The sequence below is a fragment of the Dermacentor variabilis genome, chromosome 7, assembly GCF_050947875.1.
Source record: "Dermacentor variabilis isolate Ectoservices chromosome 7, ASM5094787v1, whole genome shotgun sequence".
In the NCBI taxonomy this organism is placed as follows: Eukaryota; Metazoa; Arthropoda; class Arachnida; order Ixodida; family Ixodidae; genus Dermacentor; species Dermacentor variabilis.
Window position 1 is genome coordinate 154,951,773 of NC_134574.1, and position 24,641 is coordinate 154,976,413.

General features: G+C 52.4%; 1 protein-coding gene across 1 annotated transcript; it reads left to right on the forward strand.

Moving 5' to 3' along the window:
• Window positions 1–2,589: 2,589 nt before the first annotated feature.
• Window positions 2,590–23,052, forward strand: LOC142588207 (dual specificity protein phosphatase 10-like). Its single transcript, XM_075699740.1, has 4 exons — window positions 2,590–2,865; window positions 9,766–10,242; window positions 15,571–15,942; window positions 22,267–23,052. The coding sequence occupies exons 2-4, from the start codon at window positions 9,768–9,770 to the stop codon at window positions 22,569–22,571; spliced, it is 1,152 nt and encodes a 383-aa protein (XP_075555855.1). The 5' UTR covers window positions 2,590–2,865; window positions 9,766–9,767; the 3' UTR covers window positions 22,572–23,052.
• The last annotated feature ends 1,589 nt before the right edge of the window (window positions 23,053–24,641 follow it).

Genomic DNA, 24,641 nt, shown 5'->3' on the forward strand with positions numbered 1-24,641 from the left:
GCACAAAGATCAGCACAAATTATTATATTATCAAACTCCAAAGCAGGCCGAAGACTTCTGGATGCGGCAGGCCTCCGTCCTAGCTTCAATCAGGGAAATATCGCGCAACTTGATATTCAGACAAGGAACTCCTTTATTGTAGACCCTTTTCCAAGAAATGTCTACCCCCAACACAATAAAGGTCGAAGGTTAGTGAGGGCTGGAAATTTCTTAAAGAACATATCCGGAACGGAGACCTTTGTTGACGCGGCGCGACACGCCAGTGCCAACAAGTTCTCCGTAGCCATAGTCAATAACAGGGGAGAACTCCTCTCGGCAGCCTCGCTGAAAACCTCCTCGGTCGATGTGGCGGAACAGGCTGCTATAGCTCTCGGATTACTGGACTCAAAACGCACTACGGTGTACACGGCCTCCCGAGCAGCCGTTAGAGCGTTCGCATCGGAATTGATAGCCAAAGAAGCAGCCAGGATTCTAAACGGCAAACAGCCCTCTGAGATTGTTCACCACATAGTCTGGTTCCCAGCTCACATGGGACCAGACGTATTACCGGGTCACCTGAACCCCAATGAGATAGCCCACGACCGTGCGCGAGGTTTCGTATGCCGCGACGGGATGGTGTCTCGGGTGAGTTCGGGAGAGCTCGTCCACAGTTATTCACTGGTTACTTTTCATGAAATCACCTCTCATTACAGAGGGAATAGGCAGAGTTTTCCTTTCCCCCATCATAAGCTCAACAGGCCACAAGCTAGCACGCTTCGCATGCTCCAGACGAGGTCCTACCCCTCTAGGGGCTATTTGAACATCCTCCACCCGGACATCGATCCACTCTGCCCAGATTGTGGCACTGAATTTAGCTCACTAAATCACATGCTCTGGCAGTGCCCTGTGTTACAGGATTTTAATACAGAAGAAGACTGGACGAAGGCCATCACAGATCCGAGAGAGGACGTCCAGCTCCTGGCTGTCCAGGGGGCCCGTGAACGAGCGGAGAGGCATGGCCTCTCTGTTCCGACATGGGACTAGCCAACGGCTGGGTAGGGACCTGCAGGCCCCCGCTTCGCTCCTCAGGACCCAATAAAGTCGTGTGCTGCTGCTGCTGCTGCAGGTCAATATTTTGGACACATTTTTTCCAGATCCTAAGCATTGGCAGCTTCGCTGTAAAAGTTGTAAAAAACGTTTTGTCAAAAGCATACGCTTGTGCCTGGGACCTCCTTGGGTCCCACGTGTGACAAGGGTATTTCAAGAGCGCGTTAGAGGCCTACGAGCCCACAGAGGTATGTGCCATTGAGCTTGGACCGTTCACTATCACCAGGATCGGCCTAAATGATGATTTTCGTCAACATCTTGGACACATATTTGTCCAGCTCCTAGCCATTGACAGCTTCGCTGTCAGAGTTGTACAAAACGTTGCGTCAAAAACATCGGTTCTTGCCCTTGTGCTTGGGACCTCCTTGGGTCCCACGTGTGACAAGGGTATTTCAAGAGCGTGTTAGAGGTCTGCGAGCCCACAAGTGTATGTGCCATTGAGCTTGGACCTTCACTATCAGCAGGATCGGCCTAAATGATGATTTTGGCCAATATCTCGGACACATTTTCTTCCAGATCCTAACCACTGATAGCTTCGCTGTAAAGGTTGTACAAAACATTTTGTGAAAAGCATACGCTTGTGTCTGGGACCTCCTTGGGTCCCACGTGTGACAAGGGTATTTCAAGGGCGCTTTAGACTCCTGCGAGCCCACAGAAGTTTGTGCCATTGAGCTTGGACCCTTCACTATCACCAGGATCGGCCTAAATGATCATTTTCGTCAAAATCTTGGACACCTTTTTTTCCAGCTCCTATCCATTGACAGTTTCGGTGTAAAAGTTGTACAAAACGTTTTTTCAAAAACATCGGTTCCTACCCTTGTGCCTGGGACATCCTTGGGTCCCACGTGTGACAAGGGTATTTCAAGGGCGCGTTAGAAGTCTGCGAGCCCACATGGTTATGTGCCACTGAGCTTGGACACTTCACTACCATCACGATCGGCCCGAATGATGATTTTCGTCAACTTGGACCCACTTTTTGCCAGACCCTAGCCATAGACAGCTTCGCTGTAAAATGTCTACCAGCGATTGCGACAGTCACTCGATCTCTCGCTCATATTCGATTGTTTCCGTGATGTGCTCATGGCTCAACAACTGTCTAGCGAACTCCACTAGGAGTCAGGAATGCCCTTTGGCAACAACAGCGCAAAAGGACGCGATAACCGCGATAAGCTCGGGGCTGAGCGTCTTCCGTGTCGCGCTTCTGCCGCCGTCTGGTGACAAAAGGCGCCCCCGAGTAGCGGTTTTTTTTCCGCGTCCTTTACGAAAGAGGGATCGCTCCACTAGCCTTCTACATCCCTGCCGCGCCTGCCTTCGCTGCTTTCACCTCTCTCACCCCCATCGCCCTCATCCTCCGTGGAGAAAAGTGAAAAAATCTCCATGGCATCTCCACGGCCTCAGCGCGGCTTCGCCGGGCGGAGCTTGTTGCGGGTGACGTATTTTTGACGTCACGGCCGATTGGGGCAGTGCCCGCCGGTTTGCCGCGTGTGCGCGGCGGTTGAGCCAGCGGCCTCCAGCGGCAGTAGCGGCGGCAAAGTCGCGCCGGCGATGAGGCTGCGCCACGCAACGGAGGTGACTCATCGGCGGCTGCCGCTGCTGTCGCAAGCCGACTCAGCTCGGCCAGAGCGCTGCCTGTCGACGTGCCGTGCGGATCGCGCTCATGTGCCCCGGATTGATCTCGTCTTTTCTCGAGCCCCTCGATCCGTCTTCGCCGTCGTCGAAGGATTCGCGAGAAGGAGTCCGAGACCTCCTGCACTGACCGACTGTCAACACTTTCAACAGGTAAGGGGGACACCTCTAGTTCTCTTTTTCCTCCCTAGCCGCATTCTTTTGCACATCGGCACTACTCGAGATCAGCCGATCGCTCGCACCCAGACACAGCGATCTTGCTTGAGACACGCGCCGAAGTGAAACCTTCGATTGAATGTTGCAGCCGCGTTTCGGGAGCGAGGTTTTGGCGGTCATCTCTTCGAGACCCGCTCTTTCCGTCGTGTGCCCACAGGCATTTCCGCGTGCCGCTGGAGAAAGCTGAACGGGTGGTGGAAAAGGCCGATTGCGTCGATGAGTGGCGTTCGCACGGAACGACCACTTGGTGCCAACGGTGTTCGGTGTTTTGCCAAATTGCCGCCGGCGTTAATGACTTCGTCGCCTCGAAGGCCACCTGCGACATCCTGACCCATGACATCATAATCCGTGCACTCCGAAGGAAGTCAGCGGCGTTTTTTATGTGCCCGTTCCCGGTGTGGTCGGCTACTCTGCGTTCGTGCAGCATACAATCGACGGCCGCTCGATCGCTCCTGTGCGTTTTCGTAGGGCGAGACGCTGTTGTACGGAAAGCCGCCGCTTCAACACAACTTTCGCTGCAGCCAGGTATGCACTACCCGCCGGGAGCAACATATCCACGCACTGCGTATGACGCGAAGCGTTCCTAGCGGAGAAAACTTTTCAACGGTTCGCTTACATGGCTTGCTTTCTCGGTGCCTTCCGTCGTCAGATGGGACCCACGGACAGTGTGTGAATGCGTGGAGCGCTGACTTACGACTGCCCGCGCAGGACACGGCTGAGAACTTTCCGAGGGAAATGGCAAATGTCACGCTGCCGCAGCACAGCTGGAGAACAAAGCGCCAAGTAATTAGATCCTCGTTAAAATCAGCTGTAGGCAGTACGCGCAATAACCGTTGCACGGTCTACTCATCAGTATGCCGAAGGAAGTTGGATGCAGTAGACGGGTGTGTTTCGGAAAATATTTGCAAACTCATGGATTATGTTCAGGATGGAGGCACAGGCTTATCCTGAACTGTTTGTTAACTTATTCAGCGAAATGGGGCCAATATTATTTAAATTTCTCGTACGCTTGTAGGAGTCGATAAGTGTGATTTTAAGGTTGTCGCGGTGTTCGTGCCTATTTCGTTCATTTTTTCTTTCCTTTTTTGTAATAGCAGCAGTAGCTTACAAATGTTGTCAACTTCATTCGCGAGCGCCTGTGTGTGTCTGTTTTCTACGTGCTTGTGCTATTTGCGCTACAGGAAAAAAAAAGCAAAATGTTGCACCAACAAGCCCAAATATATATATATCTACACTGATGCTTACAAAAGTTGTCGATTTCATTCGCGATTCGAAACGAGCCTCAGCAAGACGCTGCCACAGCCCGTGACGTCACGGAAAAAGTTAGCGCGAAATCTCGTCTTCGTCCGCGATGTCTCTCGCTGTCAGCTGATGAGGTCAGTGACCTACCATAGAAGCCCAGCCTGGATAAATTTTGTTAATTAGGCTGATGGTGAGCCAGGTGACGCGTTCAGTGGGCCGCGGCCGCCAAAGGCGGAGCTGTTTTCATTCGGCGTCATATCATCAATTCGGTCGCGGCAGCCTGCAGCGTAAGCTGCACTCAAGCGTGTGCAACACTTCGACCACTTTTCTGAAGAGCCGATAAGAACGTAGTCAGTTTCGCCAGTTTGAAGGCGCTCTGTCTAAGTAGTCTGGGCGAACGTTCGCCAAAGCCCGAGTCGATATTCAAATGCGTTCCAGACGACCTTGCCGTTGGCTGGTATACAAGCCGAAAACGAGTTTGCATGCCGGTTCGTGGCCGTCGACGCGAGGGCCGAGTTTACTGCGATAATTATATGCTGCGAACGTACCGACGTTGCAGGAAGGATAAGAGCGGGTTACGCAGCTACCCTGTAACCATACCTCGATATTTTTTTTTTGTTTTAATTAAGCGCAGCTAGGGAACTTAAGACGTAGCCTATACAGTAGCGTTTTTGATACGCAGGAGCGAGATTTTGTGGATGGTTCAGGCGAACCAGTTACAAATTAACTAATTAATGTGCAGTCAAGTTTTAACTCAGTTAACAATTCATTGTTCTTGCCCAAATGTATTCTCTCCTAATTTTGCTCGATGTGGAACTGTGTTTGGGAATTACAGTGTTAATACATGCTTTGCACGCATAGATGTCTGCATCGGTGAAAGAGAAAGGAGGGGGGGAGGGGAATGCAGTGGCGTAGCTAGGTCGTCTGGCATCCGGGGCCCATAGGTCTTCTGTCACCCCCCCCCCCCCCGGGTATAGCCGAGGAAGTCGAGGATATCAACAATTTCCGGGTGTCTCCTGACGTATATGACCCCCCCCCCCTCCCCATTGCCACGCCATTGGGGGAATGTTGCGTGCGTCCTCGCGTGTCGTTCCTACACCCAGAGAGAGAGAGAGAGGGAGAGAGAGAGAGATGGGGGTATAAGGAAGGCAGGAATGCTAACCAGTCCATAGTCTGGTTGGCTACCCTACGCTAGGGAAAGGGAGAAGGGGAAGAGAGAGAAGGGATAGAGAGAGAGGGTGTAGAGACGTGCACGGACAGTCATGGAGTCAAAGCCGCTCGTGCAAACCACACGTTCTCAGAAAGCACGAAAGTGCCTCCACTGCCTTCTGAGCCGATGATCGGTGGGAACGGTGTTCTAGTACTGTCTGTTCGCTCAGAGGACGATCATCTAGTTTCGTCAATGTGTTGGACAAAGATTGTGTTTGTGCTTGAAACTGAGGAGCGGCACAATAAGTGGCCAATGTTCTCCTCGCATCCGCAGACATCACATGCAGGACTATCAGCCATTCCGATTAGTGCCGACTAAGCTTTCGTGAAGGCAACTCCCAGCCACAACCGACACCTGAAGAGACCCAGGACCGTCCCGTAAATCTTAGGCGCTGTCGGGAGTGGCGAAAGTGTGTACACGTTGACTCAGGCCGGCTATATAAGTCGGTCGCCAAAGGTGCGGCAGGCCGTACGTCGCAGTGCTGCCTGGCGCGTGTCGTTTTGAGAGAGACAGAAGCGCACTCTCACGAAGTGAATACAGTTACTTTGAACAACATGCGAAGAACGTTGTACGGCCGCAAGAAAAAAAAAATAATGAGAACGAAAGCGACGCGTGCTCGTGAGTCAGCCGTCGAGGCGGCTTCTCGTGGTCACGTTCAGATCACGCGGCGGCATGCACCCCTCACCCCGGCGACACGCTTTTGCGCAACCAATCGCGACGTCTCCCGAGCCAAGTTCCGTGCAGCAGAAGCCAAGGCTCGCGGCGCCCGCAACCGCTTGCCCGGGACGACGAGGAGCGTGATAGACGTGCCTTCAGATGCGTTTGTCCTCCCGGTTGGCCCAGGCGTCCGCAGCTTCCACTGCGCTGCGCGTAATTACCGGGACGGAGTATAAGTATTGTACGCTGCGACGGCGGTGCGCGCCGTGACGGCATCCCCAGCGGCCAATGGCACCGGCGTGAACCCGGCATCGAACGCGTCCCTGTAAGCTGTCGTATTCAAGCAGCTCAGCGCGGACATTACTCCACAAGGCGCCGACCGACTCTCACGGTGGTGTAACCGGCCAGACACGCAACGCGGTCAGTCACCGACCCCGCGGTGTCAGCGGCGGCTTAAGTGTGACACGCTTCTCTCTCTCTCTCTCTCGCAACGAGTCCGCGAGGGGACGAATTTGTGTGTCTCAGTGAGCACACACAGTGCGTGTGTGCTCACGATGAGGCAGCCTGTCGTGACGGCGTCCGGTTACGCGCCGCGTTTCGTCAGCGAGCTTTTTTGTCCCGTGACGCAAGACAAGGCGGCGAACCTCGGTACAACGAACTAACCGTTCGTATAAAGATTCAGCAAAACCGTCTGCTGGGCTAGTTGGTGTACGTGATCATACAGAGCGGAAAACCCGAGCACGAAAGCGAGACGGGCCGAGAGAGACAGTGGGACAGCTGCTCAACTCGCAAAATCTTTTCTGTGAAACACGCATAGTGTGTACGCATCAGCAATGCACATGACATGCTCAGCCATTGGTTTCTCACGGATAAATGTTTCTCGTCACATCGAAAAAAAAAAAAGAAATGTTTTGCAATTTATAAGCGGTACAACTCTGAGAAAAAGCGAATACGGTACGATTTCTTTAAACTTTCACTGAATTTTTACTGAGATTTCACGGCATTCTCTTTGTGTGAGGAACCAATGTCTACGCACGTGTGCACTGAATTTTCTTCCTTTGAGCAACCTATGTCTGCGCATGTCTGGGTGCAGCTGGTAATACGCATAAGTGTTTTCCAGAAGAAAAAAAAAAACTAATTGCGAGTGGATCGAGCACCTGTCCAGTTAATTGTCTGTCTTGTCCCGTCTCGCTTTCGTGCCGAACACTTAGCCACGAACGCACAAAGTTTCCTTGCCGCGCGACTTCAACAGTCGTTGCACGCATTTACCGAGATGCGGTATACGTTGCCCACGAAGGTCGGAAATTCGGATAGTACGTTTGCGAGCCAGGTTTCTTTTTCTTCCCGAGAGCCTCTCGGGAGCGTCGTCGATGGCCGTTGCGAATGCGCTTGAAACGTGCACTGCCGCTACACGGAATCGATCAGCGTTCGGTCTGGAGCGAACTTCCTCCTGAGCGGAAGGAAGGCTCTCCGCCGGCGTCGCCGCGTTTGCGTTTTCGTTCCCACGGGCGGGAAGCCACTCCGCTTCCGCCCGGTCTCTTCGGGCTGACGTCGGTCGCGGCTTTCGTCGAGCAACGGCGGCTCGGCGCCTTCACCTGAATCGCTGCAGACCCCACCGCCTCCCCCCCCAAACCGTCATCCGGCAATGATGCCGTTTCGGGAGGCCGCCCGCGGCTGACTCAGCAGCCTCACATCCCTGGCCTGACTCCAAGGTCCACCACCAGGTGTCCCGCGTCGCAGCCAGCCAGCCACCCCTCGCGCATTGCGCTAATTGTGAGCCCCTGAGGTAGTGCTCCAGGAATGCGCCTCCGCCACCACCACCACGGCGGCGGCGTGGACGTCGTGCGATGGGCCCGGGCTGTCCTTATGCGTCCGGGATGGAGGGGTGGCAGGAAGGGGGGCGCGGGGGGGGGGGGGCACGCACGACGCTTCCGCACACGGGTAGCTGGGCGGAACCGGGCGCCGTCACATTGGCGTTAAAAAAAAAAAAAGACACATTTAAAGAGGAGATAGATAGAGAGAGAAAAAGAAGAAGAATGGGGGCTGCATTAGTGGATTACCCTGCTACAATAACAATTTAAAGCCACTTTTACCGAGATAGAGCGGGAGCACAGAGCGTCTTGAGAAGCAGCAACATTAAATTGGACTTTAATTCAATACTTTATTCGAGTGCACTACAGTGCTCGGCGACTGAAACGCGATATAGTCGGAGCACATGCGGCTGCCGGCGTTCTTTCTTTCTTTTGCACCAACGGTATATATGCACTGAGGCACCGCACTTGATGCCATCATGGTACACAATGAAAGCAAGCGTCCTCGTGAAGCATTGTGTGTTTGGTTCCCCAGCAACCAGCGCTTACCTGCGGGACAAAAAGAAAAGAAAAAGCATCGCCGACGTAACCACGCACATCGATTGTCGCGTTTCAGTCTCGGTGAGCACAGTTTGCAACTTCGCACTTGGCACAGCATGGGAGGAATATCCAGCGCAAGAAATGCAAAAGCGCGAATTCGGCGAAAAAGAAACGTGCTAATGATCACTAGCTACCTATATATTCGTGCAGGAAAAACTGGATCGAGGGCGCCAAGAAAATTCTGGAACAGCCTCAATTAAGTTGGGACGAAGAATGAGGCACTGCATATGGTATTCACGGTGGGAGAACGCGCACTGAATTAGAGGAGTATAATTCAAGAACTAACAAAACGATCAGTGGGAGGGCGCATTGGCTGCAAACAACCTGAACTGGCAAAAAAAAAATAAATAAATAAAGCTGAAGCATCTCAACCGCACGTGGTAAAGCGACAGTATGGAACACTGAGGATACTTTAACAAAAAAGAAAACTACAGCCGACTCCCGTTAATAGGAATCTTGCGGGGCGTCAACGTTTGGTCGAATTATCCGAAATGACGAATTAAACGACGGCGAAATGAACGAGTTGAAAGATTCTGTCTTTTTATCGCTTAAAGTAGCGTGTAATGTATTTTTGCTTCCTGCTCTTGACGCGGAGACTCAACCGTGCGACGACATGCTTAAAACACTACCTCGGCGTTGCACACAGCCTTATATCGGTTGCACTCGGTCGCTACAGCGAGGCACTACGGTCAGTGTCGTCAGCGTCGCTCTCGTCACTGCAGCATGACGAGTTTCTTGCGTTTTTGAGGATTTAGTAATCGCTGCGCGCATGTTGAAGGATGCCGGTGGCAGTCAGTGGAATTGGCTCTTAGGTGGGGGGCGAGGGGTAAGGAGGGGTCAGCTCCACTCTGCAACGGACCCTGTAGGGGCGCTCGCCCCTCCCCATCCCGCCCTTCCCTCTGGTTTCAGAGATCCTGGTGGTCCACTACATGTGTGCATGGCGCTGCGTCCGTAAACTGCAACGGTGCCGCGTGGTATACGGTTCCGAGGGGTCCAGTCGGGTGAACATTCGCCAAGAAATCATTTCACGTTAGCAGGGCCTACAACTTTACCCCGCTAAATCGGGAACTCGCTGCATTTGCTTCACCTAATCCCAAACGTGTAAGCCCAAACAAAATTTTTATTGCTTCGTCTAACGTGATTACGCAGAGCCCACATATACCTCCCAGCCAGCGCATTTCGAGCTCGGTGTCGTGCATATATGTAACCGCGATCGTTGCATTCACTTTTTTTTTTTCTTTCTTTCCTGTCTCGAGCTCGGTGTCGTGCATGTGTAACAGGATCGTTGTATTCCCTTTTCTTTCTTTCCTGTCGCAGACATGTCGTGCGGAGCTTCGCTGGCGCTGGACTCCCGGCCGCGACTGCAGCTGCAGCTGCCGTCGTCCCCGGCCGGCGTCGGCCAGTCGTCGTCGCCGGCGCCGCGTCGCCGACGCCTGTCGTGCGGCGCCGTGCGGCTCGTGACGCCTGGCGAGCTGGTCGACTCGTGGCAGCGGCGGCGGCGGCTGCTGCTCGTCGACTGCCGGCCCTTCCTGAGCTTCAACGCCGGCCGCATCCGGTCGGCGGTGAACGTCAACTGCGGCGACCGCATCACGCGGCGCCGGCTGCAGCAGGGGCGGCTCGCCCTGTGGGACCTGGTCGGCTGCCGGCAGGCGCGCGACGAGCTGCGCCAGGCGCGCGACATCGTCGTGTACGACGACTGCACGGGCGACCTGGAGTCGCCGCAGCCCAGCTCGTCGCTGGCGCTCGTGCTGGCGGTGCTGTGCCAGAACGGCGCCTCGCCCGCCGTGCTCAAGGGTGAGTCGATCGTGTCTGTGTGTGCGTGTGTCCGTGTGTGCGCTCGCCGACCGTTTGTTCGAAGCGTGTCGGGTTCTCTTCGTTCAATCAGTCATCCAACCAACCAACCATTCAATCAATCAATCGATCGATCAATCAATCAAAAGCGTAGTTAGCCATGTGTAGAATACCTTAACGCTAGCCTCAATCCTCCAATCAATCGATCGATCGATCAATCGATCAAAAACGTGTTTAGTCACGTATAGAATACACTTACACGAGGTTGTTTTGCAGTCAATCATCAATCAATCTAAAGCGCATTTAGTCATGCATAGAATACTTTAACACGAGGCTCAATCATCCAATCAATCAATCGATCAATCGAAAAACGTGTTTAGACATATATAGAATACTCTAACACGAGGCTGTTTCTGAAACCGTAGCCAAGAGGCATCCAACGGTGCTCGATAATGTTCCATGACAGGTGGTCTTTGTTTCCCAGCTTGAGCGGTGATCTGCGGCGTCTGTACTGGGAGCGACGTCTGTAATGGGAGCGAACCTTTCTTCCGCCGCGTTGGCGTCTCGAGCCAATCAGAGAAGCCGTAACGACCCCGTGAGCCAATCACAGCTCGCAAGATGGCGAATTCGACGACATCGCGGAATTTGACCGGTGTCTTCCGAAATAACACTCCGGGCAGGCGAATCCCAAGAGAGACGTGTGCAGCAGCGCGTTCTGAGAACGTTCTCCCCTGGAGATCACTACGGCTGCGTCTGCGCGACCGCGGAGGCCGCGCTGGTTACTGCGAGCGCGCTTCGGTCGAGCGTTTCGCGCCCCGGGCTACGCATAGGGCGACGTAACGAAGGAGAGGCCGAATTGGCGGCGAATGCGCCGAGGGAGGGAGACAGACCATCGTCGAACACACAACAGTGGCGCAAAACGCGAAGCGAGGCCGCCTGGAAACCGGCTTTCCTCGCCGTGTCCGGTTCCGCCGTTCACCTTCAAAGGACGCGGCCTCCCAAGGACGGCTGCTGCAAATGTGGCCGCCGCCGCCGCGCTGAGTCACAGCCTCCGGCCCTTGGCCCCGTCGTCCAACAGTCCGGGACTTCCCCGACGACACTCGTATAGCGCACCTGGCGTTGTGGCCGGTGTGTGTACACTATGTACGTGAGAATGCGTGTACTTCGGAAGGGGCAGCGTTCTTTTTCTGCTTAAGAGCAGGAAAAAACCGTCGCCCTCCGCCGCTGGCCATCTTGGAGCGCTGCCAGTTTCGGGTCGCTCCGAGTCTCACCACGACGGGTCTGCTGAATCACGTGTTGTAAGCATCTTTTCTGCTGGTGCGCATGATGAGTCACTCATTGCCAGGGGTGCCTCGGCTGATTCGGCGAGCACCGGCAGACCGTCTGAGCCACCGCGGTATTATAATAGCTCGGTGGCTGTGGCATTGCACTGCCGAGTTCGAGGGCGCGGGTTCGAATCCCCGACAGCGGAGGTCATAGCCCGATGAGGCCAGAATGGAGGTGAAAAAACGCTCGTGGGACCATGCATTGGGTGCACGTTGAAAAAATGGCGCGCGATCGATATTAATCTGGAGTCTTCCATTTAAGATGTCCCTCAGAATCCCCGCGGTGCAGTTTCTGGACGTTGAACCACGCAATTTATTCGGGAGACTGCCGTCATTGCGCCCTTCGCTGTTAGCCTCCCTTGTCTCTTGAAAGGGCATCGACGAAACATAATGCGCTAAGACCACGCTGTGTATGGCGGAATAGTTATGGGACGTGTCTTGCAACACAGTTCACAGGACTGGTCGCTCAACCGCGATTCCTTTAGTTATCCGTTGTTTCTAACGCTGCATTTTTGGTCAAGCTTTTGTGTAGAAGTTAGCGGACTGGCAGCCGAAGAAGCTAAGCATCATTACTTTTCTTTTTCGACTGAATCACCTGTCTCGCTGAGCTAATTTAAAAGGTCGACATCTCCGACCAAAAAGGTGGTGCTTGTCCGGCGGGCCAACTCCGGCCCCTTCGTCTGTGGTTGTACACGAGCTGTGCGCAGCCTTTTATTTCTTGATCATGAAGGGACGGGGGAGTCTCGTAAACTGTGAAAACTTGTTTTCTGGCATGGTTGACGGGCGGGAAAGACGAAGGCAGAGACAAGAGTTGCGTGGGGGGGGGAGGTCGAGGGTTAATTGTCAGCGCTGAAGGTGAGAGGCTATTATTGTGCCGCGTCGCATTGCTTTCCGAACGATTGGTGCCGTTTGGCGTGTCCTGTACGTGCCACGACTGCAGCAACAGCCTTTTTATTTTTTTTGTCGCGTCTGTTTGTGTAGGACTTTGGTTTCACTGATAGCGATCGCGTGGTCGGCACCTTCTGAGTGTTCGACGACGCCAGTGCGTACTCGAGAGAGAAGGTTCTGACAACGTTCTTGCGTTGCCCCCGATTCTTTCGCTTACTTTTTTGGGGGCAATGCGAGTGTCTGGACGATGAGCACATAGCCCCCTGGGTCTTCAGTGCCGGCGTGCACTCCTTGCCCACGGGCATTCTTTCCTCCTCCCTCTTCCTTCTTCCTTCCCCGTCCTACAGAAAACAAGTTATTAGAGGGACACCAAAGAATAATGCGGAATCAGTTCAGATGGACAAAGCACTCTTGAAGCACTTTCATCGATTTTGTTGATATTGCGGTAATAGGTCACTAGAAGAAAAAAAAAGTGACGGTCGAAGTTTCTCTCTTTCTTTTTAAATTTCGCGCCGAAACCCCATAACCGGTACGTCGGTGTGACGTCACGAATTGCAAATTATTTCTTTTTCCGCATTTCAGCCGTTGTGGTTCAGTAAAAGTACTTGAATCCTAGTCAGTTCAGCCTTTGCCTATCTTGGAATACGATGTCGTTCACCTTTACCGATACAAATTTAACTATAGGCCAGAACAGACGGCGTCAAAATGCGTGACGTCACAACGAGCTGGTGCGCGAATCTGAAGATGGCGTCGCCACCCGTCTTGCATATTTGCGTACCTAGTATACCTTGCGTACCTATCGTATTCCGGCGGTAAGAGTGGATTTTGTAGCGTTGCGAAAGGATAATTTACTAACATGGCTATAATAATTTTTTTTCCTCTCTTCAGAATCCCTTTAAGAAACACTAACTTTTGGCCGGATAAACGGTGTGAACACAGAGGCAGCAAAATGAGCGCGTGCACAAGTGGTAGATCCCGCGCGGGAAGGGCGTTTACAAATTATTATACTAGATACGCGGCCGTCAACTGAAAACAATTCTTGCTAGCCAAATCTCGCAGCAGTGGCGGACTTCGTAGGACAGTGATAGTCGTTACTAACGACGTGTACTGTACGTTTAGCCGACCTCTCGTTTCAGCTCACGCGTTTGCACGGATCGATGATTGAAGCCGCGACGTTGAGGCACCTCCCAAGACTGCGCCCACCCGTCAGTGCTGTTCTGCGAACCACTTTTAGAGAAATCCGAGGTTAACGGAAATCGTGAATGGTGCCACAGGATCTCCTCCTAAGCAGACGTGTGGCCCCTTGCACCGAACGGCCTTTCTTCATCGCTATCTGTTTGTTTACCAAGTTAGCGAAATTTGGTTCGAGAGCTTTTCATCAGCAAACACCGCAGTTCCATGGTGTACGCCGGATGCAGTGACGGTCAGCGCAAATCATCGCACTGCGTCCGATTATTTCCCGATTATTAACAAATACGTTTCCCACACTGGCGGCCTCCGAGAACGCGCGTGATCACGTGGCCAACCACCAGCAGCGTCAGCCGCTGAGGGGACGGGCCCATCCGTTAGTTATAGGACGCTGACGGTACGAAAAAAAAAAAATGATCACTATTTGCCATACAAACTGAGTGCGGGGATTACAGCAAACACAGTTTCTCGCAACCGGCACACACACACACACACGCGCGCGCGCGCGAACAGGCCACGGTCCGTACGCCCCTGGTTGGCTGACGTGTTCGCACGCGGTCAGTCACGTGACGCACCACAAGCGGCCGGGCCCGCCCGGTGAAGATGCGGGGTGCATCGCCTGTCGCTCGGAGTCGTGAGTCAAACGCGGTGCGCGCGATGACGCTGCGATGAATCACGGACCCGAGAGCGACGTTTCGGCCGCCCAGCGTCGCTCTTTCTTCCCCCTCCCCTCCCCCCTTGCTCCTCGCCCGTAGTAGTCCCCCGATGAAGGCGATCAATGGAGCGTATTAGTCACACACGCGCGCGCGCGCGAGATTCGAACGCTGAGCGTGCAGCTCCTTGCGGGCCGCACGCAGGCGTGAGCGCCGCGGATCTTGATCGTGCGACCCAGCGCACATGGAGAAGGCGAGCAGAAGTGAGTACTGAGGATATGGGGCCGTCTTCGTAACAATAGAGGTCCGGTCGTTGATGTCGCGCAGGGAGATGCAATGCGTAGGGCAGGTATATATGCAAGCGGTATGCCTATTGCAGTTACCTATAGCGGGTGCCAACAAAGGCCAGCACAGTCGAGGACACCGGGGAACTACGTGGCGTGATGAAACTATAGGAAATTCGCAGGCATGTGATGGGGTCAGCTGCCGCAAGACAGTGGTAATTGGAGGTCGGTGGGAGGGGCAGTCATCCTGCAGTGGACATAAATAGACTTATTGATGATGGTGGCAATGGTTGTTGTGGTGATGATGATGACGATAAGTGTCGGGCGCCATTCCGCGTTGCAAGATCCCTTCCCCCAACAAACTGCGAGCTCGATCTCCGCGCACTAGCCACGGCAGCACTGTATAAATGCACTGTGTCCAGTCGTTCTCGAGGCTTAATCCAGGCGCGCGGCTGCTCGCCTTTAGGTGGCGCTGCGGGCGATTTAAATCGACCGCATGGTCTACTTCAGCCTGCCCAAACAGACGATCAAGGAGGCACTGGGATTTAAAAAAAGAAAAAAAAAACGTTCACGTGCAGGGATCTTAATGCGCAGAAGGAAGTAACTGCAAAGCAGTATAACCGCAGCGATAACGAAGGCGGACAAAATCAATACGCTCAATCCCGTCGGTTTTCTTCGCGCTGTCAGTTTTCTCGTGCCCGTATATTGTTAACACATATTGCGGTTATTGCCTTAAGCACAGAGTCATCAGAGAGTTTTAGATTAGGGTACGCAAGCGGCTTGCGAACGCAAGAACTATGGGCGACGGTACTGCGCATGCGCGGACGCCAACGGCCGCGCATGCGCAGTACCACGGCCCCTAGTTCTTGCGTACGCAAGCCGCTTGCGTCCCCTAATCTAAAGCTATCTATTGGCATAAAGTGATTATGCAGCAAGTTTGTCCCACGTAAAAGGACGCCGCAACTAAACGCGCCCGCGTCTGATTGTGCGCAGGTGGCTTCCGCGAGTTCCAGCGGCAGTTCGCCGACGAGTGCACGAGCAGCGCCGCACCGACGCCGCCGCCGCAGTGTCCGGACTCGGCCGAGGCCCGGGACGTGTCCCAGTGGCCGACCACGTGCGTGCTCCCCTTCCTGTTGCTGGGCAACGAGCGCGACGCCAGGGACACCGAGCTGCTGCAAAGGCTCGGCGTCGGGCACGTGCTTCACGTGACGCCGGCGCTCCAGCAACCCGCGAGCGCGGACGGCACGGCGGCGGCAGGTCAGCATGCGGATCACTGTCCGGGACTGCGGTGCAAGCGCCTGCCGGCCTCGGACAGCTGCCATCAGAACCTGAAGCAGTTCTTCGACGACGCCTTCCAGTTCCTAGGTAGGTGCACCGAATCGATCCAAGCTGCGCGCATACGCTTGATGCCGTGCGAAATCTCGCAACGCCCCCGGCCGCGCGCCTATAAACATGCGCACATGGTGCGGGGCAGATCGTATACGCTCTTAAAACAGTGGCACCCCTTTGGGGTGTATATTTGTCCCGCAACGATGATCGTCTGCACTCTTCACTCTTAGAAAAATTTACACCCTTGCGTTTCCCTGCTTGCGTTTCCTTTCTTGAAAACTCTGCGTTCGCTACTTTCCTGTCGAGAATGCTGCGTCACACTGATAACGCGCATGCCGTTCGAGACTCGGAAGTACCGGGCTCGCAGCGTTAAAGAAAGGAAACGCGGGCAAGACAGACGACGATTATCGTTGTGGGACAAGATAAGCCCCAAAAGGGTGCAAATTTTTTTAAGTGTATAAGCATGCGCAGATGGTGCGGGACAGATCGTATACACTCTGAAAACAGTTGCACCCTTTGGGGCGTATATTTGTCCCACAACGATAATCGTCATCTGTCTTGCCCGCGTTTCCTTTCTTTAACGCTGCGAGCCCGGTACTTCCCAGTCACGAACGGCATGCGCGTTATCAGTGTGACGCAGCATTCTCGACAGGAAAGTAGCGAGCGCCCAGTCTTCGAGAAAGGAAACGCAAGCAAGGCAGATGACGATTATTGTTGTGGGACAAATATACACTCCAAATGGTGCAAACTGTTTTTAGAGTGTACACTCTTAAAACAGCTGCACCCTTTGGGGTGTCACGCTGATAACGCGCGCGCACGCCGTTCGTGACTTGGAAGTACCGGGCTCGCAGCGTTATAGAAAGGCCTCAGCTAATAATTAAAATGTTCGGTAATTAGAACTTAATCATTTAGTCAGTTATGGGAATAACAAAAAGATTGTCGAAGTTGCTATAGGTTATTGCGAATAGTATGCGTTCGGTTCAATTCTCTTCCGACGCGCCTTTCATGTTTAAATTCTTGGCACAATAGTTATGTGGAACACCCTGCACGTACACTCGTCAACTGCGGAAGAGGCGCCGTGTGCCAGGACAAAACCACGACTGCACACAAACGGCAGTGCGCGAAGTCAAGTTCTGGAAGAAAGCTTTCTCCTTTGCGCGCAGATCTTGCTTAAAGCGCCCTAAAGCCAAGCGACGCATAAAGCAAACCATGCAAACAAAACGTATAAAAATAAACAGACTCGCAGCTTTGAACCGATGACGGGACCAACGTTCCCACAAGCAATGCTCAAGATTTCGCTTGGAACGCAACCGTGCACTGCATGCAGCAGTAATTGATGTCAATTTGCGTGGCCGCGGTTTGTGCCTTTGCAGGCGCGGGCAACATTCGTCTATAACAAGTGCAGGTTCATGTCATATCGATGACGTAATGAAATTTGCAGTCGGCGCGTGAGACGCATGAGTCAGCAAGCACCCCCCCCCCCCCCCCCCGCCACTCCGGACGCGTACGTATACGCCTCGACAACACGGCACACAACAGGGATTGCGACAGCCTCTGCTCTTTATTCGGCTTGAACGGAAGCATGTACCAAGTGTTTATGATTCAGGCAATTTAGGGTATGCGGGAGGTTGAGAGCGCGAGCGTCGAGGGAGGCAATGGACTTCGTTAATACTCTTCTGCGCGCTCTGCTTGACAGTCTTCTTAAACCATAAGCACAGAGAATTTCGGTCATGTAGGAGTACTTTGTAATGTTATTTTTAATCGTGAAACAAGGGAGTTAATCTTTTCGATGCTGCCTTTGACGTGGGGCCCTTTAAACCACCTTGTTAACTATATTGGGGATAGTGAGGCCATAACGTAACTTTGGCAGTGCAGTGCGCTGCGAACTATTGTCGAGATCTTTCTTCTTTTCTGCGTCGCGTTTCGAAGTGTTCGAACATGACACAGAGAGAGAGCCCGACTCGCAGCTCACAAAACTGCTTGGTGCGCGGTACCAGTCTCAGATCGACGGCTGCATTAGCAGGGTCCGTCGTTTATCTTTCAGCACTCGCATTATATCTTCTTCTCAGAGGTTACTTTTTTGTGCGTTGGTGCGCGCTTTTACATATCCGTATTCACTCGCGAGCCGTGGGTCTGAGGTGTCCCGCTCACCCCGATCGAGCGAGAGTGACTACACAGAAGGGGGGAGGGGGAAGTGGGGGGGGTGCCTGACGCACGCACAGATGTTCGCACGCGTTGTTCGCTGGGAATCCGCCGAGCATACGCTCGCGCGCTGACGTCATCAGCGTCCGAGCCCCTGCCGCACACCGCACCACCGAGTCCGAACCAGCAGTAGTGCAACTGTTGACACCCTCTTCCTCGTCGTCACCGAGAGAAATCCCCCGTCCGCGCACATCGAGGGAAGACGAGTGTGTGTGTGTGACTCAGTGAGGGGTTCGCTCAGTTCCGCAGCTGCGCCGTGGCCATTGTTAGCGGCCCTGCGTAACCTACCTGCCACCGTGCGTCACACTCGCGACGAGCACGTGGCCCTCCGCGAGGCGTGCCGTGACGTCACTGCGGACCCCCCCCCCTCGTGACGTCAGCGGGGTTCGAACCGCGCGCGCGCTTTTGAAAGCGCACCGCGTTCGCCAAACGCCGCGGCGACCCCCGCGGCCGGTCCGACCGCGCGGGGATGCAGACGGCGGCCTGCCCGTCTGCCAGTCGTCTGTCGAGTGACGGTTGGTTGCGTGAATCACACACGCCGAAGCGTTGACAGCGCGAAAGGGAACGGGGGTCGAACGCGGGATTGTTGCGCGCGCGTGCGTTTATTGCGCTGTATAACCGTTTTTTAACGTGATTCGCTTTCGCGGCCTTGGCGAGAGGGCGCTAGCGGCGACGAACGCACGAGCCGCCGGGCACTTGACGCGCTGAGCAGATCATGCGAGCTGTGACGCATTTGCAGACGCACGCGCATACGCTGGCCGGCTAGCATATGACGTTATCGCAGAAGGGCGCGAAGTCGGGCTTCTTAGAAGGCGTGGGAATATCGAAAAAAGAAAGGGGGGGGGGGAGGGGAGTACGCACACGTTTGTTTGAGGCGCGCGTCTTTCTTGTCTCCGTCATCGTTTTTCGCGCCGTTCCCACGGCTTCCAAGAGGACGCGTCATCCACACTGTACTTTTACGGCCCCGATTATTACAATGCCAGCATCACATTGGTGTATTGGCTCATTTCCGCTTAAAAATGTCATTTACATTCTGGGGTGTTACGTGCTAAGAAACCCACGATCTGATCGTGAGGCAAGCCGTGTAGTGGGGGGCTCCGTATTCATATTTTGACCACCCGGGCTTCTTTAACCCGATGCACGGTGCAAGGGTGCATTTTCACTTATGCCTGTTTAACAGTTTCTTTTTTCGTTTGTTTGTTTTCCATGTATAGCATTGCGATTTTTTGTATTAACTTGTGGTTCCCTATTTTTTTCCCTGAAATTATGCGGTACGAGATGTGCTTGTCGATCACTGTATACCGGAAGGGTTAACCGGGTGGGCTAAAAAAAAAAAAAAAAGGAAGAGGGAAAGATCTGTAGTGAGGTCAGCCCGCGCCGCATATCGCACTTTTTTGGCACGTGTCTGTGCAAGGAGACACCGTCGCCACAGACAACGTGTGCGCGACAAGGAAGCGCCATGTCGTTAAAAGTTATTCCGCATTCTTTTTTTTTCTTTAACCTTTGCACTTCTCGCCGTCCTCGTCAAGCTCACGCCTTACCCCCTCTTTCGCGTCAGTAATCGACGATCCACCACGTGTACGCAGTAAGCGTCAAAGGTCTTTCCGGGAACTGATGCGTTCGCTAGCTACTCACCGCGTCATACGCCGCGGAACGACCACGCACGCGTCGTGTACACATACGTGGGACGTTGTCGGTCTTGGAACTGCTGCGTTGAGCCCGAGTTATTTGCGCTGTTCTCTGAACCGCTTGAGGCCTCTTTGCTCACTACATTCGGAGCGGAACAACCTGTCACCGCGAAAAGGAACCTCCGTTACCGTTTATGCCTCGATCACCGAACCCGTTGCCTGTGAACGGATGACTTGCGATCGTCGTGAGGTTTTTAATGGGCGCGGGACACGTAATTTCTTACTTCTGCACGGGCAACAGGGAACTATTGAACCGCGTTCTAATCAGCATGGTCAGAAGAAGATATACAAAAGAAAAAGAAAATCCATATTTGCACGATTTTCAGGAGAATAAGCGCTTGCGCCCCAGACTAACGTTGTGGAGAATTCTATATAGCTTTTTTTTTAGCTGCTTCTTCGTTTTAATTAAAAGGTGCAGTTAGATTTAGTAATTATTTTCGATACGTGTGTAGTCACTGAGGGCATGTTTAAGTTTATTCTGTCAATAAGTCTTCTTATATATTTTTTTTTACTCTTTCACGTAGTTTTCAATAAAGACGTCTAATCACTCGCAAAACTGCGAGCCGTGGCGTTTCCTCGTGGTTTGTTATTCACGTTTCCTTAGCGACTCGTACAATCGCTTCTCGTGGCTCCGACGCGCGACGTACGTGCTACCGACAGAGTTTTCTAGAGCTGCACATATGGGGCAGTCGGCGATCACGCGCGTAGTTAAATAAGCGTCGTCGCTTCGAACGCGTTTGCCACTGGCCTGGACAAGTGCGATTCCGCGAACACTCGATTCCAGCCTCTTCCCCCCAATCTGGGGATTTCCCCCTCGACGGGCGCTTGCATCGAAGAACGTTCGCGACTTTCGGACGAACCCGGCGTGCGAGCTGCAACCGGAAACGCGCGACGGTGATTCGCACAAAGCAAACATTGTGGCGCGTCCGGTTTCTTCCGCGCGGTGCAAAGCCTCCCGCTTCACCGTCGCAACCGAACAAAGGAATGCGCCGCAACCCCTCCGCCCCAGCCCTTACCATGCGCAAACGGAGGGGCAACCGTTTCGCGAAACGCACGACTTCGAACCAATTGTCGTCAATCGACCCGAAAAGTAGATACCGCCGCACTACGAAACTCAATTCTTTTCACTCCGATATTTCACACAGCCCGCCTCAAGCGCACCCGCTAACATTATGCTACGCTCGCAACTAAAAAAAAAAAAAAAAAGTATAATTACTCACCGGCTCGCGCCGGCGACTCGCACAACTGGTGCTTGCCAGCCGGTTTGAACATCGGGCGCCGCAAGTCGCCACAGACACGGGTGGTCGTGCGACCGCAGTCGATTCCTCTGTCATTACAGCGAACAGGGCATAACAGGGTACGAGAGAAAGCTCCAGAAGACCGAAAAGGCGCGAAAAACGAGGTGTCGGTGGTGTCTGCGCCATACCACCATCTTGAAGTTCCCGCATCGCCGCGATTTCGCGGCACATAAAATACGATTTCGTGGATTTCGACGACGTCTGCTGAGCCCCAGTTACTTTTTTTTAAACCGGTAAACACAGACTGCATTGCACTCTAAAGGCGCCAGAGACCGAATTGAGCGACATTCGATAATTTTTACAACGGCCCAATCGCGAGATAATGCTTCCGAGATCCGTGACGCCACTGGCGCGAAACTTAAAACGATAAAAATTTGGTCTTCGTTTTTTTTTTCAACGTTTTTAACTGCAGGTAACCAAGTACTTTTGAATGTACACTTCATCTGTCTAGGTTGATTTAGGGTTTGGCGTCGGTACGTCAGCGTGAAATCAATGATCTTCTCCTATTTGGGCCATTGTGGTGCGGCAAGTTTCAAAAACTTGCCAAGTGCAGTCTTTCACATCTTTATAATGTTATTTTGTCCATGTTCACCGGGAAAACATTTACACGGTTCCAACAGATGCTGTCAAAATCCACGTCGCAGCTAGCTGATGCGGGAACTTCAAGGCGGGGGTGCCACCACAGAGACTTCTCTGGCTTACTAGGCCTCCTATCGCGGTAAAAGATTGCTTCTAATAAATTCTGGGAGTGTAATTTACTAATGCAGGTCAACCTACTGTCTTTAGTAATCCTTCTAAAATACCTCTACCTTCTGTCACGGTCGCTTCAATATACAACAGTCTCATTATCTGTATCACTTATTTATGCACTCATTAAGAATGGACCACTGCACACCAATGCATCAACAGACGCAAGTACTTCCTTCCCCTGCTGGCCATCTCTTACTGGAACAGTTTGCCAACTATTGCTGCCACACTGTTGATTCTGTTACAAATCACATTCTATTCCTCAGATATTCTTCTTGAAATTCCTGTTAACCTTTATCAAGAAGTGTTTTATGTTATATTTGTGCAATAGTTGTGGCGACGTGCCCGCTATTGTACAGGCTGCAATAGGCCTGTAATAACTTGGGCGCACACGTGTACTGACAGTTCGCTGCTTTCTCCCGCAGACGAGGTGCATGCAAGTGGGAGCAGAGTGCTGGTGCACTGCCATGCGGGTGTGTCTCGGTCGCCAACAATCACAGTGGCTTACCTGATGCACCACCTGCGGCTGCCGCTGGTGGACGCGTACCGCTACCTCAAGGCAAAGCGGCCCATCATCTCGCCCAACCTCAACTTCATGGGGCAGCTGGTGGAGCTGGAGCAGAAGCTCGCTCAGAACGACCACCAGCAGCCGTGCGTGCAATGCTGCCGCGCTTCGGCCACGCTGCTCGAGCTGCTCGCCACCGAACCGTCCTCCTCGGCGGGCGTCTGAGAGCGCACCCCACACCCTCCATAGGGACCAACCCGGTGCCTTCGATGTGTCCCCATCAGCGTTTGAGCATGCCTTCATTTGTGCGGCTTTAGTCATCAAGTCAGAAGCCATACTGCGTTTGTGCCCAAGGCCTCCATTTGGTTGTGATATATGTTACTGATGCCCACTGCAACGAAGGTACACCCCTGCTCAGTCAGAATAGCTACACTGCCGACAACAGACCAAGGATGGCAAAGCCTATGCAAAGGACTGTGGACCTTCACAGGCAGCAAAAGTGCTGTGACCTTCTAGTCTGCCCTCGCACTTGGGCCTGCTGCTGTAAGTGCCAGGAAGGACATAGCGTGAAATATTTTTTTTTGTGTGCCGTCGTACCCGTGTGAAATCTTGCTCAGTCAGACTTCTTGAATGTCTAACTTAAATATTTTGGCAGCGAAACTACCAAGACCCGAGGGCTACAATAAACATCACTCTCTGTACTGCTTCTCTGACTTTCTATTACGCCAAGGAACGAGTGGCTTGCTTCACAGCACTTGCGGCCAAAGTATGCTTGACAAGCCGTAGTAACAACAGGGTCTGCAATGACTTCAGGTGGAAACTTTATTCAAATGTCAATTCTGTTGGCACACAAAAAAGAGTACCAACAATGCAAAACATCCTTGTACAATCTCTACCAGTCCTTTCCTGTTCATCACAAGCTTTCATTTGAGGAATAATAGCTTAAAAAATGAGCAATACTTCTACAAGCTACTCTTGTTCAGCCCATAAATGTGTGTAAAGGGACGTGTAAGCAAGACAAAAAATTACTTTCAATAAACATAACATTTGCTGCACTACTGTGTGGCTAGAGAAACTGCAATGTAGAAAAAGAAATTACTTCACAGTGTAACATTTTCTTACAAGGGATGGCAAAATCAAAACTGCAACTGTTCTTGTCAAGATGCTGCACATCAAGCTATACACAGAACCTGAAAATACACACATTACTTTTCTTTATCTACATTGAAACACTATTTTTTAACAATGAAGCTGCACGTAAATTGCAGTGTATGCAAAAAGAAAAAAAAATGAAAGGGCAGATTTCAGTAACCAATTCCCTTAAGGCACATTTAACTGGTCTTTTGAGAACTGTCAGTGCTTTCAAATACATAGATAAACCTGTATTACACAGACCATGTTTACGGTCATGATAAAGATTAGTTACACCGTTAAACAACCATTGAAACTTCGCAGGTATAAACAACCAGTTGAATGTGCCATTAATAGAATTTCCGCAGACAGCACTTATCGGGCATTTTCACAAGGCTCTTTTCCTTTCCCAGTCTACTACTTCTCACCCTCGGTCGGCTGATGTGAACGCTCTGGCTGAAACTTGTACTCTCCATGCCGTGGTCTGAAGGTGCTTTCTTTACCTGCAGCAGTATACTGCACCGATTTCGAAAAGCACAAAACTTATTTTTAACTTCTCATTGCCGTTACACCCACTCTTCCAAAGCCCCTCCATTCCTACCAAATGTCATTCAGCACAGCCTGGGGAATCTGTTCAGCCAGGGGCAAACACATCCAGCCCATTCTTAGCTTGCAACAATTGACCCCAGTAAAAGGGGTACATGTAGTACTAGTTGAAGCACTTTGCTTGAAGATTTAGAGGGGCACTAAAGAGAAAAATTACCCAAGTTGCACTAGGAATTTACCCTACTGCAACACCAAAAAATGTCACTCTTACTGTAAAAAGCGATTTGGTAAGCCCAAAAAGACTCGAAGACAAAAGACGGCTGGTGATGCCACCGCCCTGAAGTTGTCATGCTCGAGGAAAACATGGGTATTGACGGCAACTGTTTGGGCCTTGGTTTATTTCTTATCGACAAAGCTGGACCATGCTGTATACTACAAGAGCCAAAGGCTGAACTTAGCAAGTTTCGAATACCTTCACTCAGCTACAGTGGCCCAAATACAAAAATTTACTTTGAAATCCATGAGGTCACAATGACATACTGTGATGGGGTTTCGGCATTAAATTTAAGAAATGGAACTACAACCTTTAATAATTAAGTTAGTACCACGAGATTAGCA